This window comes from Primulina huaijiensis, chromosome 13 (genome assembly GCF_012295235.1).
Source record: "Primulina huaijiensis isolate GDHJ02 chromosome 13, ASM1229523v2, whole genome shotgun sequence".
In the NCBI taxonomy this organism is placed as follows: Eukaryota; Viridiplantae; Streptophyta; class Magnoliopsida; order Lamiales; family Gesneriaceae; genus Primulina; species Primulina huaijiensis.
Window position 1 is genome coordinate 19446992 of NC_133318.1, and position 17328 is coordinate 19464319.

Below are 17328 nucleotides of genomic sequence, written 5' to 3' on the forward strand. Positions count from 1 at the left end.
TATAATATATAATTGACAAAGAAATTTCATCAGATTTGACCTAATTCCACTTCCTCTGACTCAGCAAATTACCAGTACCACCTTCGATCTTGGCTTGTTCCCCATGTATGTAACTATAGGACATATATACATGATACATACATATACATCATGTCATATATGATTGCATCATTAATGTCCAGTACATGAAATGCGGGCAGGAAATAGACCTAGCTAGCTACCAGCAAATGCAGCGGGGATGAAAAATAAATAATAATAAATTTTAATGTTTTCACAAAAATACTAGTTTTAATTCGTTAAAAATTAATCGCCAAATAGATTTTTATTTTTTTTTAAAAAATGGATCTGCCATAGACATGAAATTAACGACATGTACACAATCGTGAGTAATCTCTTACTTTGATTGAACTAAATCTCACCTTTAAAATTTCAAATGATGAAAAATCAGATATTTACTTTTAATAAACTCTTTAATAGCAATTCCTTTAAAATCATGAATTCTATTATTTTATTAATATCTTGCTTCAAATAGATCCGTCCAAATAAATCGATTGAATTTAAAACCATGTCAATATATATATATATATATATATATATATATATATNTCTATTGTATATAAAGATCCATTTTCGTTAAAATTTAAATATCGCTATGGGTTATGAGTTGCTTCAAATATTCGTAAACTAAAATCAGGCTTTGTAAACATCTGATCAATCGTGTGTTGGAGGCCTAAATTGGAAAAGCTCAAGCCCGTTAAGTTAGATATACATAGGGCCCAAGCCCAACAAAGGGCATGTGATGTTTCATAGCCCATTAAGTCAGGCTCGTATAGGACCAATCCCAACAAAAGAGCCCACATGGTTCAATCACATAAAAAATTCTATAAATATACCAGCTTTACTCAGTTGGAGGGGTAAGTTCTCATTGTGGCATCTTGTAAACTATTATTATTATCTCGGGTTTTGGGTAGTGTTGACTTCAACATTGGAGGTTTTCAGATAAGTGTCGGAATGTTTTCGTCGAACTACTTTCGACATTTCTATTGTTCTGTTAGTTACGCAGACGACGATCCACAATTTTCTTAGGATTCGCACGAGTGACTTCTGCACACCTGCTTTAGATGACATATTGTTTTGGGTACATCAGCTTAGCGCCGTCTGTGGAAGCTCAACTCGGTCACATATACCTATTTCAGCTTACGCACTGAAGTTGAGAAGCTGATTCAACAAGGATCGATACTCGAAATTTTTTGTGGAAAAGTCCTATGATAACCGCCAAGTAGAGATGAATTGTGACAGACTTTTATAAGACAATTTGAGCGTTGGAGGCGTCATTGATGTAGTAACTTGGGGGCCTACTTGAGGCAACGCAAAAAACGTAAGGAACAACTCCTGAATACGTGCTCCATCCTTTCAGAGTAGACCCAGGGGTGACGCCAGTCAAGTAGGAAAAATTTTAAACTTAGGGCGCTAACATATTGTCGATCTTTACGTTAGTTATTATGTATTATATCAACATTTTCGATGTAACTTCACTAAATATGATTTTCAATGAATTCGTCATCTTTTACCATTGTATCAATACAACTTTGACATACAAGAGAAATAATATCTCACATCTACGAACGCTTAATTCAAACTTCATAAGCCCGATCTGTCGGTAAAATTTAACATAGCATAAGAGGTCTGGCCAGCCCAACCAAAAGTTAAACTGCCGACCCTGTAAGAGGTCCGAAAAATCATGATGACTATAAAAAAAATATATTAAAAAGTCATAACGACTATAAAAAAATATATTGAAAAAGGCATAGCGACTCTAAAAAATAAATTAAGTCAAAACAACTACAAAATAATCTGGGAGAGAGCCATCGCGATTATTAAAATAATGCAACTTGCAATGCATTAAAAGTAAAAAAAACGCAAAGGGTTGCATAAAAAACACTACTTCAAAGGAGCACATGGAATATATTACCCAAAGTGGTTGCAGAAAAAACACTATCCCAAGTGGTAGCATGAATGCATTACCCCAAGGAATTGCATAGAAGACCCTCTCCAAGGGGTTGTATCGAAGACACTATCTCGAGAGGTGGAACATAATGCATTACCCCAAGGTGATGCATAGAAGACCCTACCCAAGATGTTTTCAAAATGCATTACCCTGATGGGTTGTATCGAAAACACTATCACAAGAGGTGGAATATAATGCACTACCCATGGAGTAGCACGAAATGTATCACCCCACATGGATGCACGAAATGCACCACCACAAAGGGATGTTTGAGAAGCACTACCATAAAAAAGTGGACTAGATGACACTACACCAAAAGGTTGGCTAGAAGACGACTTATAGTTCAACTCTCGGATGTGACGAAAGTCAACAATGGCGGAAAAATTCCACTCTTGAGAGTTATTTAAATCACCACCACCAGAATATCCGTCCCGGTTCAACTTATGGAAGTGATAAGAGTCCAAACTGTCGAAATTGCCGTCTCGGATCAACTCTTGGATGTCAGAAAGATCAACACCACCAGAAATGCTGTAGCAATTCAAATTCCGAAGGTCAGAACACTTACACCAACATGGCTCAATATAATGACTTCTAAAATGAGGCTCTAAGTCTGTAATCGCAAACACATCAATTCGCTTGAATTTGGAAAAAATGCATAGACGATATTATCACCACAACATAACATCCTTCGAGAAAATAATATTATTTTTGGAATTATATATATTTAGGCCCATATAGGACCTAAACCCAACAAAAGGGTCCACATCAAGAATTTTATAATTATGTCATCTCTTCTTCTGCAGGGTATTCTCTCATTTTGACATCTTTGGTTTTTGTAAGCTTCTATTATTATTCTATCTGATTTTAGGTACGTAACGCTGATTTGAGAGTTTGAGTCTTTTCCTCGACGCCTCTAACGTTCTATCCGTGACACACATGACGATCCATTATTTTTCTTATGGTTTGCACAAGCGACATTTGCACACGTGGATCCGACATTCCCGCATCCCTTCGACTTATCCCATTTCAAGTGACATATTATTTTGGCTACATCAATCAGGTTTGTTTGATTATATTTCACTAGCCTAAAATTTTGAACATGATATTATAATTCATAGGTACAAAATTCTAACGTGAAATTTTTTATCATCAGCCTCAAATATGGGCCTATTCATGCTCCATTGCGGGATAGTACTGCTTTCGAGATCAAAAGTCAGTATTCTTGGGCGAACCTACAAAGTCAAAAACTGCGTATTTGATGTCTCCAAAAGGCTGCTATCAAAGCCACAAAATTTTACTTAAAGAATTTGCGTTGAATGCGCTTCCTATTTTTTAACAATTTTTTTTTTTTAATGTTAAATGATTTCCAAATGTTGGGATGGATATAAACATAATGTGACGTAACGCATGACTTCTTGTCTGAAAGAAGAAGATTCCTCGTCCTTTATTTGACAACCTTCCCTTATTTATACATGTTAACCTCGGTTTTCAAATGCAAGGAATACGGGATTTATTGAAAATACACTTGCATAATAAATATTCTCATACCATTTTTATATACTATATGAAACAATCGTGATACCCTTATTCTACATTAGTGGAAAATAAAAGTTAAAATTGTTCAGATTGACTTATAATGGATATTTATAGTAATTAATTTGAGTTAAAAAATTTAGTAAAATGAGGACGGATACTTTTAGTTGCTCTAAAAATCCATTGTACAATCACATTTGAACGAGCATGAGCCGGGCATGACAACAAATATTTGAACTCTAAAAGAAAAAAAAAATATTTGAACTCATATAACCAAAAAAATAGTCATAATCAACTCGGAATGTAAGAAAAAGTCAAACTAATAATCATTAATATTTTACAGGATGGGCTTTTTAATTGTTTACAACATATATGATAAAAGATTAATAAAATAAGGTAAAAAAAAAATTTTAACAAACTAATGTGTCACGCCATTGGAGATGGCGTGACTGTTTTTTTTTTTTAAAAAAAAAGAGCAAGTCACGCCATCTCCAATGGCGTGACTTGCAAAATTAATTTTTTTTTTAAAAAGCAAGTCCCGCCATCTCCAATGGCGTGACTTGCAAAATTAATTTTTTTTTAAAACTTTAATTGTTTTTTTAAATAATAGGCTTGACTTGTTGAATTTTTTTAAAAATAATTGTTGGACGTTTGCGGCAAAGAACCGTGGCATGTGAAATACTGACAACCCCTATACTCAATAATGCATGCATCTTTTTTTTCTTTTACAAAGAAGACGATAAAAAAAATTTGAATTAAAATTTGCGTGATAAAGTGATGTGATGTATCACTGATAAATATTAACATGGTGTGTTTTTTATCTGATGAAAATTTGCTTATATATGTTTGCCCTCGGTGCAAATGTATTATTCTTGTGCTTCTATCATCCTTCGTTTCTCTGCATATAAATGCATCTTTATTGTTCATTCCTGTAGATTTTCGTTCGATGTTTTTATCAAGTAATTGCAGCAGATGAGGTATATATGTTTTAAATTAAGTTTGTGGTTTAATGTTTGATTAAAATCGTTAATTTATTTATTTGTAATTATATATTTGCAGATAAAATTTTGATTTTGAACTTCTATTTGAGGTATGCGTTGATTTAAATTAATTTACTTGATTATTCGAATATAAATTATCAATTTGTCATCATCGTACGTTTTGAGTTTATGATTAAAATGTTTAATTATGTCTCTATGTATTATTAGTTATTTTTATTAATTTATATTATGCAAATGATAATAAAAATACTTATTGTTGTTGTTTTATACAGGTAGTATATAAAAAAATTAGTGTAATGATTTATTTATTTTACACCAATAATATAAATGTTTTTATTATAAATACGGTTAATATTGTTTTTAATTACTTAAATGTAAATAAATATTACAATTAATTTCATATGTTATTATTTTATTTGACATGCGTAGTATCAAAAATTTATATTATAAAAAGTATTATTTATAATATTATTGATTTTATTTATAATTATTATTGATGTTGTTTTATAAAGGTAGCATATAAAAAATTAAGTATTACAATTTTATTTTACACAAGTAATATAAAATTTATTAGTATAAATATTGTATTTTTGTTCTTAATTTATTAAACATAAAATCAGTTGTATAATTAATTTATTTAATTATTATTTTATTCCACGTGCGTATTTGTGAAAACTTACTATTATTAAAATATGATTTTATTATAATTAACTTGTAAGATATAAATAAGAAATACGATTTTTTATTTTATAATAAAAATAACACTTACAATTGTAATTCTTATGGTTTTTGTTTTATTTAGGTATGTTATAAAAAAAATATTACGCTTGATTTATTTTACACAAATAACATAAAATCTATTATTATAAATTTTTTTATTAATTTATTAAATAAAAATAAGTAGTATGATTTTATTATTAACTTAATTTGTATTTAATAGGACCTATTATTATTTTACATAACTAAAATAAAATTTATTATTTCTGAAAACTTTATTTAAAAAATATACATATAAATGATTTTACTATTAATTTTTTTCCTATTTAGTATGAAATTTATTATCATAATTATTTTTATTATTACATACTTACTAAATAAAAAATAATAATATTATTGATAGTAATTGTTCAGTAAAACAAAATAAGCATTATCATCATCATTATTATAATTATTTTTAATAAAAATGAAAGCATATGTAAATTAATTTTTATAGTGTATTATTTTGTTATATTTCACATTTTGTTATTCAATTGAAATTTTATAAAATTTATTATTACCTTTTTATTTTGTGTGACCTATTGATTTTTTTTTTTATAGGCATGGACAGTGTGCCGGTGCTTTTATTCGTAGGTGGTAATGTTATTATAGGACATCACACCGTAAAATATAGTACCACTGCATTGAGGGCAACACGAATACCAAGATCTATTAATTTGCATGAGTTGAAAGAAATAGTATATCGTCTGACAAATATTGAAAGTTCAAAATTTAATTTAAAATTGTCAACAAAATATTCCTACATGGATAAGTCACATTGCGTAGAAGTGCATCTTGACATCAATGATGACAACAATTTACAGTTTATGCTTGAAGAGGCGTGACTTGCAATATTTAAATAAAATAATTAAAGGCAAGTCACGCCTCTTGAAGAGGCGTGACTTGCCTTTCCTTTTTTTTTAAAAAAATAATAAAAGTGAAGAGGCGTGACTTGCCTTTGATTTTGTTAAATTTTTTTTTTTTACGTTATTTTATTAAATCGTTACGAAATTTGTTGTAAACGGTGAAAAAGCCCGGCATTTAGTATTTGAAATTTTATAATTGGGCTGCCAAACAATTGGGCCAAAAATCATGGATTTCATGTGTGGATCTGGACTAAGACTAGAATCATAGAAATTTCATGTTAGTTTGGGTGAGTTGTCCTCAAGGAATAGCCCTGAATTCGAATCTGCGGCCCATTTGTGGCAGGCCTAAGAGCATATTTCACGGAATCTCCATGAACCGTCCAATATTCCTGGATCAGGAATCCGACGGCCTACAATAACTCTTTCCCAAGATTCCTTCCACACAAATTCCATGCTCAAGTTCAGAACCTTTCGAGCTGAAATAAAAATGGCGAATTCAATCTTGAAATCCCATATTCTCTGCTCGAAGAATCTTCCAGACTTCCCATGGCCGCGCCACCGTGACAGTAATGCTAGTCTCTGCCACAGACGATTCCCCCACCTTCTCGCTCTTGTACGCAGTCTTCATCTTTATCTTCTTCCTCTTTCTCTTTCGGTTCCTCGCCCTTTTCTTCTTCCTCCTGCTCCTTTTTTTCCTATGTTCCGAAGTCGTTTATCTCCTCTCGTCTCTTCAATGTCCGCCTCCGTGAACTTCTCCCAGGATAAGGATGCACCCGCCGCGGACCCAAATGCTAAAACTGTGAGAAATCATCTGTTTCGCATATTTCTACTGATTTTATGCTTCAATTTTGATAATTTGTTCTGCACTAAAGGATTATGTTTTTCGTCCGAGAATCTGTTGATGATATCAATTCTTTACCAGCTTTGACGGGCCTTTGTTGTAACTATGTCTAGTATTAAGTTGGGATGAAGTCGGTGAAAAGTTCATTAAAATTTTGAAGAATGAATGTGTTTGTGACTGCTTCTTACTTTTTTCTGGCGGTGTGTTGTAGGTAAGAGTGATGATAAAGGGGAGGGTTCAGGGTGTATTCTACAGAAATTGGACAATTAACAATGCCAATGAATTGGGGCTCAAGGGTTGGGTTCGGAACAGGAGAGATGGCTCTGTGGAAGCCCTGTTTTCTGGGAACCCCGATAAAGTTGAGGAGATGGAGCAACGCTGCCGGAGGGGTCCACCAGATGCCATGGTCACGGGTCTCCAGGTCTTCCCAAGTACCGATGATCCCGGAACCTCGTTTCAGCGTAAGCCAACTGCGTGATCAAATGCGTCTTTTGGCTTGTGCATTGTGAGATCGATCAATCATATGCCTATTTCACTTGTGGACTAGATTGATTGATGAAAGTATTAAGGATGTTGTATGTTCAGGTAATCATAGAGGTGATCTTGTACTAAGAAATCCTGGAAATATTTCATATATCTAAAATGTTATGGATATAGCAGGATGTCATTACAACATTCTCCTATTTGAGTTTATTTCTGCTATGACATGGAGTTACGAAATTTCGGTGTTTGTTAGTGAGATGGTACCTTAGGACAATAGCCGTAGAGATGTATCCAAAGTTAAACATTTATTCTGACACGTGTGATTCATGTTTTTTTCAGTTAACCTCACTTGTAAAGATAAGTGTCTATCATTGGATGCATATTCAAGATGTTATCCTAAGGGTGGCTTTAAATTAGAATTCTAGATCCTAGAATCAATAATTAAAGTTGCAGAGGTTCCCGCCCGATGGTGTGAAAACATCTTAATCAAGAAACAACACAAATATTATCACACTGCCGGCTCAAAGGCTTCAAACAATTAATGATTTATGGATGTGATCTTGTAATAAATTAATGAAAATCAATGGGTAGTATCACAAAATGTATATGAAGTTCTGTCAAAAGATTGTTGTACAGGAGAACCAAACATACATAGAAACAAATACCAAGAACCACAGATTTTCATTTTACTTCTGAGCAGTTGTTTGCACCCACAGGTTCTCTCAAGCTGGTCGAAATTTCCATGACAGCGGCATTGATAGATGCGTCCTCTCCCTACTCAAGATCAAAACTATCTTACTACGGTAAAAGTTTCATAATATTGACCGTACTACTGTGACTTGAGGAACTTTAACCTTCTCTCCAGTAAAAAACGTTTCCGTATTTCCCGGCTTATCGGTTCCAGAAACTGCGCGGTATGTCTAAATCCACCGAAGCTCCGACATTGTAGTTTAATATGTTTCTTGGTTGAATAACAAAGAACATAAACATAAAAGTTGGGGATGAGAAAAATATTGTTTTAGTCCTCTACCTAAGGTGGGATCGGCCACGAATACTATTGTATTAGCATCCACGTTCCAGAAATATTTGATCGCTATACCTGTGAAAAAAATTGAAATGGTGGATCTCATTATGTTATCAGAAAATACAGACTCTTAGATGTTCGATATCACATCCCACGTTGCATTAAAACCCTTTGGATATATTTTCATTTGGCGCAAGATTCTACTTATGTTGGAGACATCTCAATGTCAATAGATCAATGTGCTAGGTCGCGACGAAGTTGTCTCCTTTTAAAGACTGATGACTGTGTATCTAATTCCATATCGAGCTGTCCGAGGGGTGTAGACATATAGAATATATTAGAAAGATGGACTCTTCTAATAACTTGGGAAAATCATTTTAGCAAAGCTCATTCCGTAAAGTGTCAATTGTTTGATAAAGAGATAGATAAACCCCACTATGTTTTTAAAATCTTCACAGAAAGAAACCCAAAATATTTGATGTCATACCAGGAGTATCAGGATATAGTTTTGAGCCAAAACTCACAACTTATATCCTATATCTTTTTCAAGGGCATCAATCTCTAGGGCTATTCTATTTTTCGGCAAATCAAATTGAACAATATGATACTATTTAGAGTTGCATCTCATTCATGCATTGATTTCTAAGCCATTTGACAGAACTATCATAGAAACAAAGGTTGACTCTTATGAATTGTTGTCTGAAAGGATTCGAAACTTGGAAAAAATCATGTAAGAAATTGAATTTAATTCGAAGAAACGATAAGTAAAAATCGACACCTGACTCTCTGAAAGGAAACCAGCAGCATCAATAACCGTTGTAAACACTCTAGGAAGCAATTCCGGCTTGTTCACCCCAACTTTGTGTTGCTCACATGTATGACAACTTGAGATAATAAATACGAAAATAAAGAATAAATTAGACACCGAGATTTACGTGAAAAACCCTTAAAAATTATTAGGGTAAAACCACGGACAACATGAAAAGAATTTCATTATAATATTTTATAGTGCACAATCGCTCACTGTGTTTTCAAAGAGAACACACACTCTCTTAATACATGAGAACAAACACTTCCCAAATATTATAAAAATAATAGAAAGAAGAAGAAAACTAAAAAATATAATGAATTGCTTGAGAATGAGATGATATCTTAATGATGAGAGGAGCTCTACTCCTTGTCAGTGTGAAAACGCGTCTTCCCGTCTGCTTCTTTTGTCAAATATGCATCTTAATGCTTCCCGCTGTCATTCATTTATTTTGCCGACATTTCTCCCACTTGGTGATCCCATTTCACTTTGTTCGAGAAGTAGTAGAAGAAAGAATTGTTGATATGCAGAAGAACCATACAAAAGATAACATAGCTGATGCTCTGACTAAGCCAGTGAACGCCAGTGAACACTGATAAGTTTGAGTGGTATTGATCCTCAAGTGGCCTACCAGAAACTTAAGCAGCATGTAATGACAAGATTGAAAGGATGATTGGAGATGCGTTTGATTCTCAATCAAATCTCCAAGTGGGAAAAATGTCGGCAAAATAAATGAATGACGACATGAAGCATTGATGATGATAGATGCATATTTGACAAAGAAAGCAGACAAGAAGATGGGTTTTCATACGTGTTTTCACACTGACGAGGAGTAGAGCTTCTCCCACCATTCAGATATCATCTCGTTCTCAAGTAATTCATTATACTCTCGAGTTTTATTCTTCTTCTTATTATTATTTCTATAATATTTGTGAGGTATTTGTTCTCTTGTATTAAGAGAGTGCGTGTTCTCTTTAGAAACACAGTGAGCTGTTATACACCATAAAATATTATAGTGAAATTCTTTTCATCTTGTATGTGATTTTACCCTAATAATTTTTAGGGATTTTTCACGTAAATCTCGGTGTCCAATTTATTTTTTATTTTCATATTTATTATCTCAAGTTCTCGCACGTGGACCAACAAGTGGTATTAGAGCCTTGGATTAAAATTTCTTAAAATTCTAAGTATGCTATATGGTTGCAGCCTAAACCGATTTTCCATATCAAAAAAGATTTTTTTGAGATTTTTTTTTATCAAGACGAGCTTATTTTGTCCAATCTATTAAATTGTTGTAGATATTACGACGGGTAGATACGAGATAACAAAGTTCAATAGAAACAAATTTATGTTGTGAAAAATAAAGATACAAGCAATTTTAAGAAATGAGAATTGTTTGACGGCTATTGGAGAAATGTCGGCAAAATAAATGAATGACAGCAGGAAACATTAATGATGGTAGATGCATATTTGACAAAGGAATAAGACGGAAAGACGCGTTTTCACATTGACAAGGAGATCCTTCCCTCATTCAGATATCATTTCATTCTCAATCAATTCATTATATTCTTGAGTTTTCTTCTTAAACCTATTATTTATATAATATTTGTGAGATGTTTGTTCTCCTGTATTAATAGAGTGCGTATTCTCTTTAAAATACAGTGAACGGTTGTACACCATAAAATATTATAGTGGAATTCTTTTCATCTTGATCGTTGTTTTTATTCTAATAATTTTAGAAGTTTTTCACGTGATTCTCAATGTCTAATTTATTCTTTATTTTCATATTTATTATATTCAGTTTTCGAACGTTGAATTAACACTTTTCCGTCATCAGCTCTACTCCTACAAAGTGTAATTCATTTTGCACAACTGTAAAACCAGCAATGATATATGCATTTGTATCAGTGCAATAACTACGAAGATCAAAAGAAATGAACACTTCAAAATTTTCACACTTACAGAAACTCATAGATAAGCTGCCCTCAAGAATTTAGTGTCAATAAAAAAATTACAAGTTTTGAATGAAATTCCGATCAAGAAAAAGGAACAACTTTTGTCATGAATCTATTACATATTTAATATGGTATTAGTTTGGAATGACTTTGAATCCAGGGAAAATTATCAGAAACTTAGATACAATTCACTCATAGTCATTTTACATAAGTTCGTTGCTTAATAAACAGACGCAAAGATTTACCGAGAGAAAGAGCTAAAGATCCAGATAGCAAGAAATTCAAATATTTCGGAGAGATACGAGTAACCCATTCGGGAAATTGCTGTTTGATGTTGCAAGAAACTGATGCTGCGGTGGATTTTGCCGATACAGGGGGAGGGATGAAGACGGATGCTGCAGAAGATAAGCTATTTGGACGGCTTATAAAAACATAGAAATCTTGACTTGATTCGGTTTTTATAATGGTTTTACTTTCATTTATTTATTTTAAAAAATGGAGGATAGGTATGATATTTTTTTTTATTAATGATGAAACTTATGCAAATTATAATTTATTATATGATAATGATGTGAGCATTTATCCTAAATTATTTACCAATTTGCAGCAATCACTTTTATTCTTAGTTTTCATTCGGCTAATTTTGCCTATTTTTTTAATTCAAATTCTTTCGAAAATCAATCGAATTTTTCAAGGGAAAATTCATTAGCACCCGAATGAAATTTGAAAAAAGTGGATTTAGACAGTGTAAAATCAATTGTATTTAAAATTTGGTATTTTTAAAAATCAGTCATAAAACTCCTTGTAAATGAGGTAAATGAACTAAAACATAGGTGATGCATTTCATGTTCTAAAAACACAGGTGTAAAATTTTATTATTAATATCGAAAAAAAATCTTATTAATTTGGAATACAAAAACATAATATGTTATTGTCGAGATATTCAATCTAGTCTTTTATTCAACTTACCAAAAAAAAACATGTTGATTTTAATAGTTTATTCATCGACTAATAAAATATTTATCTCGTATAAATTGAACCGTGAAATAGTGTCACGGAAATTTTGTTAAAAATAAATTACAATAATTTTAACAGAATTTATTTGAATCCTGATTATGGCTCCGTCCATAAATACCCCAAACATGCTCTACAGATCCACGCTTTCATTTCCAGTTTCTTGGTAGGGTTCTAAGCTCTACCGTATTATCTGTAAACCCCCAATTTTCATTCTCCGAATCGACAATTGTATGTGACACCCTAAAGTTGTGCTATTTTGTGTCAAGGGTTTGACGCAATTGATGCAATCCGCTTTCGCCCATCACCGACTTCAAGTTTGTGGGATTCGGTAGACTCTGGGAACTGCATATCTTGTAAGTATTACATAATACACTCAAACTTATTCGCATTAACACAATATGTGTGTAAACTGGTTGATATTTCAGCTGGGCCATTTGGGTTTCGTGGCTGTTCATAGGGGGACATGGATGGAATGTATATAAATTGTGCCCTAGTTCTGCCGTGGAAGTGTTTGCGTTTATGAGGTTAGTGTTTTTGAGTTTCTGGAGTTGAATAAGACCTCAGTGGTTGGGGAATCTGAATATGAACGTTGGAGGTGAAGTAGATGGACGGAGAGATGACCAAGGTCCGATAATTCGATCTGGCACCAATATATTTGGCCGAGCGATTTCAAGGGTATTTGTTGCCCAGATGTGTGAGAGTATTGGTTTTCAGGGAGTCAACGAGTCTGCTCTTGATTCCCTAGCTGGAATTGTGATTAGGTACATCAGTGACCTGGGAAAAACTTCAAAATTTCATGCAAATTTGGCTGGTAGGGCCGAGTGCAATGTCTTTGATGTCATTCAAGGATTAGTGGATTTGGGCTGGTCACAAGGATTTTCTGGTGTTTCTGAGGCCCGAAATGATTGTGTAATTAGTTCTGGTCCTATCAAAGAGCTCGAGGAGTATGTGGTGTCTGCGGAGGAGATACCTTTTGCTCAGCCAGTTCCACAGTTTCCTGTGAGCAGGGGACGGAAAATGATACCTAGTTTCTCGCAAATGGGCGAGAGACCCAGTTCTAAGCATATACCAGTTTGGTTGCCTGCATTTCCAGATCCTCACACATATATACAAACGCCTGTATGGAATGAGAGGGACACCGACCCTCGTACAGATATGATCGAGCTGGCAAGGCAGCGTAGAAAGGCAGAAAGGTCCTTGTTAAGCTTGCAGCAGCGGCTGGTGTGTAATGGGTCATTAGTGGCTGCAACCTCAGCTGGAGATTTAGCTGAAACAGATGAGGTGGGGAAGTCCAAGTTGTTTGAAATTGAAAATTCTGTTCTTGTTAAGCCGTTGCAGGACGGTGGGAGAAACTTGTTACCGGTTGATGTTCATGCTAAGCTTCCCGGCGAGTCACGCACAGAGAAGTGTGCCTCTTTATTGGAGACATTTGCTCCTGCTATCGAGGCAATGAAGGATGGGCTTGATTCTGGAAGTGATGGGGACAAGCTTCTTCCGGAAAAGAGGAAACCTATATTTCTGGAGTTGAAGGGTGGTAAAAAAGTCTTTGGAGAATCACTTGATTTGAGGATTCAGAACAAGGCAGCTGCTAGAACTTCATCCTGGTTCGAACGTGAGGATGAAAAAGATGATAAGAAGAGGAGGGTTGAGTTTATACTCCGGAAGTCTATGGAAAACCAGCTAGAACTCCCTCAGTTGTAAATTTGTAATTCCTCGAGTGACTTAGTCAAAGAGAATTTGCATACGCTAGCTCAAGATTATAGCAGTTGATTAGGTTAGTCTAACTAGAAATTGTAGTTAGTTGTGCTGGTGAATGTGATTAGAATCCACACAGGTATCGGACCTAATCTAAGACATTTTTCGAGAAAATTTAGTGTGTGTTTTTAGTTTCTTCTGTAAGTCTACATTATGATTTTTCCAATGAATGAAAATGTATCTTTACTCGTTTATCTTACAGATATCTGTGTACCCATTTTAGTTGGCGCAGTTTACTCAGCATGTAGGTGGTGTAAACTTCAATTTGTACATTGTATTACTGGATTTATTACAGTGCTATACTTTTCAAGTATGATATCTATCATCGATGTTATTTGCACTTAACTATGCTAAAATGGGAATTAAGACTTCTTTAAATTGACAGGTCTTCTCATCCTTTATACCCTGATTTGAAGGTTGTAGAAGAGGAGCGATAGCTTTAACTGTAAGTGTTAGCATGCTTTAAGCAATATGTGCCTTGTTTAAGAAACTTCATGCAAGCTCATTGACGTTTTACCAAGACCAAGATATTGAGTTAATGCTGAACTTCTTATATTTATCATCAGTTTGAGCTAGTAATTCTCAATATATAATTGGAAGAAGAGGTACTTGTGTCACTCTTCTCTTCTCAACTTTTGTAATTTAGTTTTTTCTCTTCTTTACAATTGTTGGTTGGAATGTATGATAAAGCACAAATTATATAATGATTTTATGTTTATTTATTTGTTGTATTTGTGCTTATATGGCAAAATATATTCAAATTTTGCGCTGATTTATTGTATTTTTATTTTATATTTGACAATTCATTCTAAATCTGCAAAAATTTGGGAAGCTATTCGAGAATCTAGAAAAATAAGGAAGAATCTTTATTTCTCTAGAACTCAAATTTTACCAATTTCGAAGGGAAAAGGGCTTTTTTTTTCCAGTTATAAATACGACTTATTCATTCAAGGAGGACTTCTGTCAATTATTTTTGTAGGCGGTTTGAGAGAGGAGGAAGATGACTTCAAGTGGGAATTGCGCCATTCAAGTCGAAATTTTCTTAATTTCCTTTTCGTAATTCATTATCAGGATCTCAAACATTGTTTTTATGCTTTGTTATGCATTTTTGAAATGATTTCTTTTAGATCAAGACCACGATAATCAATCAACATATGATTAAATCAACTACAAATAATATCGGATAGATTTTAAATGTATTTTTATTTAATCAAGTTCAATTTGGAATAATTGGATTGTCAGCTAAAAATGTATTCATTCATTCTAGAAATAGATTAATCAATAATTTAGGAAATTCCACCATAATCGAGCGAAAGTTTGATACTTAACTGAATTTAAATAGGTGTCAATATATATTAGAATTTTTATCATTGTGTGTTTTGGTTCTTTTATTTGAATTCAGAATCTTCTTTTATCATCGGCTATTGTTAAATTTAATCGGAAAATTTTCTTAGTTTTAATTTTTTTTAGATTCATAAGTTTACCCTGTCACTTAATTAATTTACTCTAGATTATGTTTAGTAATTTAAACTTTAATAATTAAATATTAACCTTATGGGAATTCGACTATATTACAACTTGATCAAAGTGTGCTTGCATGTTGCAAGTCCCTACCGAAACAAGTTAAGGATCAAGTGATAATGGGCCATACAAATACAATGATTACAGCCTGAGTTAAAACATGAGCAAGTGAATCCCATATCCATGAGAGTACGAGTCTCTGGAATCTAGTGGGAAGAATGAATAGATTTTGTGGATATTTATCTTGTTAATTTGTTACAACAACCGAAACAAAACTTTGTATAGTGATTTCGAAATAGTGTGATTAGCCTCTGTAATCATCGATTGAATTACAAGAAATGGAATACATTTGGTTTTCTTCTTTTCTAACTAAACAGATGGTCAATGAACCATTAACCTTCCTTTTTACTGTCTTTCTTTGATTTTTGCATGTTTTTCTTACATATGTGTTACCAGTCTTACAATTGTCCTTCTCACCTTCATTTAGTTGCTGCAAGTTTGATTTCTCCCCATCCATCTGGGAATGATATATGCATTATCTTGTTTCCTGTGCAAGCACTAAAATTTATCTCAATTGGCTGTTTTGTGTGCATTGACTGCTGGTGCACACAATAATGACCGTGTGGCTATATCGAAGGGGAAAAGGTCTTGTTCTGATTTGGAAAGACTAACACATGGTTCATTTCTAATTTGTTTTCTGGCTATCACGATGGGATGAAAAACCAACGATAATTTATCGCAATGTGGACTGGTCTTGAACTTTCATGTGTGTGATACAAAAGCAGAAATGTGGAGAGAAATGCAAGGTGCTGATTTATTTCGTTCAAGTAAACAATATGGATTCGATATCTTGTCCGAGCTCTGTGCTGTTATTTTTAACAGCTTTTTGACATTTACAGAGATGTCCATTTTCTCGGTTAAAGTCACCTCAAACATGTAATTTGTGTTTTGGAGTCAGTTGCTTCACAAAGTATGGCAAACACACCCTGTTGCTCGAATCTAAATTCTTTCTCTTCTGCTTCGAGCACCCCTATTATGAAAGGTAAGCTAATTCTACGATGAACTTCTTTGGCTCTGCATTACCAATCGTAATGACTGGAAAATACCCATCTTTGGTGAATCTTTTATGACCAGTCATCCAGGTGCTATTGCATCGTTTGGTTACCCAATTTACAAGGTAAACGGAGAACTTCTTCACTAGTTTTTTGGATGGCTTTCTTGGTTTTTGTTTCGATTCTTTCTTGATTCAACAGGAAATCTTTATCTGCTATATATAGATTGATGTGAATCGAATGTGAGTCTATTAATGGAACATGGGGAATCTTCACATTTTGCCTGCCTTGTAGTAAAAAAAAACTTTACATTTTAACTCTATGATGAGATCTTCACAATTTTATAAAGTCTGGGGATATGCATGAATCATTGTTATTAGGCATCATTTTCAAGCAAAAGTGGTGCCTGCCATTTTGACCCTTTTTGGGATGTTGCTGCAAATCTGATGACGTGTTCTGTAGGGTAGATGTACACACAAGCTTTACTTCGATCCCTCACTTTAAAGCTTGAGTTCCACTGGACATTAAAATGCAACTTTGCTATATACATTTGTGCCGCTCCGTTTGAGTTGCTCAAGTATGAATTTTGAGCTCTTATCGAGCTCAGAAAACAAACCTGTATGAAAAGTAGATTATTTATTCAAGAATTTATGTATGAGAGTGATGATATAATTGTAACGTAAGAAGAAAAATGTAAGACAAGTTATA

General features: G+C 33.5%; 2 protein-coding genes and 1 long non-coding RNA gene across 10 annotated transcripts; 2 read left to right on the plus strand and 1 right to left on the minus strand.

The window, feature by feature from the left end:
- The first annotated feature begins 6419 nt into the window (after positions 1-6419).
- Positions 6420-11643, plus strand: LOC140991614 (uncharacterized). Of its 4 annotated transcripts, none has more exons than XM_073461687.1 (3): positions 6420-6963; positions 7217-7466; positions 8205-8378. In XM_073461687.1, exons 1-3 carry the CDS (start codon positions 6616-6618, stop codon positions 8324-8326), a joined length of 720 nt encoding a protein of 239 aa, XP_073317788.1. In that variant the 5' UTR covers positions 6420-6615; the 3' UTR covers positions 8327-8378. The 4 variants fall into 4 exon arrangements, 3 of the variants coding, with proteins under 3 accessions (XP_073317788.1, XP_073317789.1, XP_073317790.1); XM_073461688.1 differs by lacking the exon at positions 8205-8378 and adding an exon at positions 7828-7913; XM_073461689.1 differs by lacking the exon at positions 8205-8378 and adding an exon at positions 11507-11643 and having other exon boundaries at positions 6421-6963.
- LOC140991615 (uncharacterized) lies at positions 8132-11651 on the minus strand. The gene is made up of 3 exons (XR_012177931.1): positions 11521-11651; positions 8337-9396; positions 8132-8258 (listed from the first exon to the last, which is right to left on the minus strand). It is a non-coding gene; the product is annotated as an uncharacterized lncRNA (long non-coding RNA).
- A 696-nt stretch (positions 11652-12347) lies between these two features.
- LOC140991775 (transcription initiation factor TFIID subunit 8-like) lies at positions 12348-17320 on the plus strand. 5 transcript variants are annotated; one of them, XR_012177950.1, is made up of 4 exons: positions 12364-12645; positions 14433-14492; positions 15027-16374; positions 16468-17320. XR_012177950.1 is itself a non-coding variant. In XM_073461935.1 (3 exons), the coding sequence occupies exon 3, from the start codon at positions 12875-12877 to the stop codon at positions 13991-13993; it is 1119 nt and encodes a 372-aa protein (XP_073318036.1). In that variant the 5' UTR covers positions 12348-12455; positions 12559-12645; positions 12718-12874; the 3' UTR covers positions 13994-14246. The 5 variants fall into 5 exon arrangements, 2 of the variants coding, with proteins under 2 accessions (XP_073318036.1, XP_073318035.1); XM_073461935.1 differs by lacking the exons at positions 14433-14492; positions 15027-16374; positions 16468-17320 and adding an exon at positions 12718-14246 and having other exon boundaries at positions 12348-12455; positions 12559-12645; XR_012177949.1 differs by having other exon boundaries at positions 14433-16374.
- The last annotated feature ends 8 nt before the right edge of the window (positions 17321-17328 follow it).

Coding starts and splice junctions, on each gene's coding strand:
- LOC140991614 (XM_073461687.1), top strand. CDS start 6,616: ATGCTCAAGTTCAGAACCTTTCGAGCTGAAATAAAAATGGCGAATTCA. Junction 6,964..7,216: donor CGGACCCAAATGCTAAAACT/GTGAGAAATCAT, acceptor GGTGTGTTGTAG/GTAAGAGTGATGATAAAGGG. Junction 7,467..8,204: donor TCCCGGAACCTCGTTTCAGC/GTAAGCCAACTG, acceptor TTGCACCCACAG/GTTCTCTCAAGCTGGTCGAA.
- LOC140991775 (XM_073461934.1), top strand. CDS start 12,875: ATGAACGTTGGAGGTGAAGTAGATGGACGGAGAGATGACCAAGGTCCG.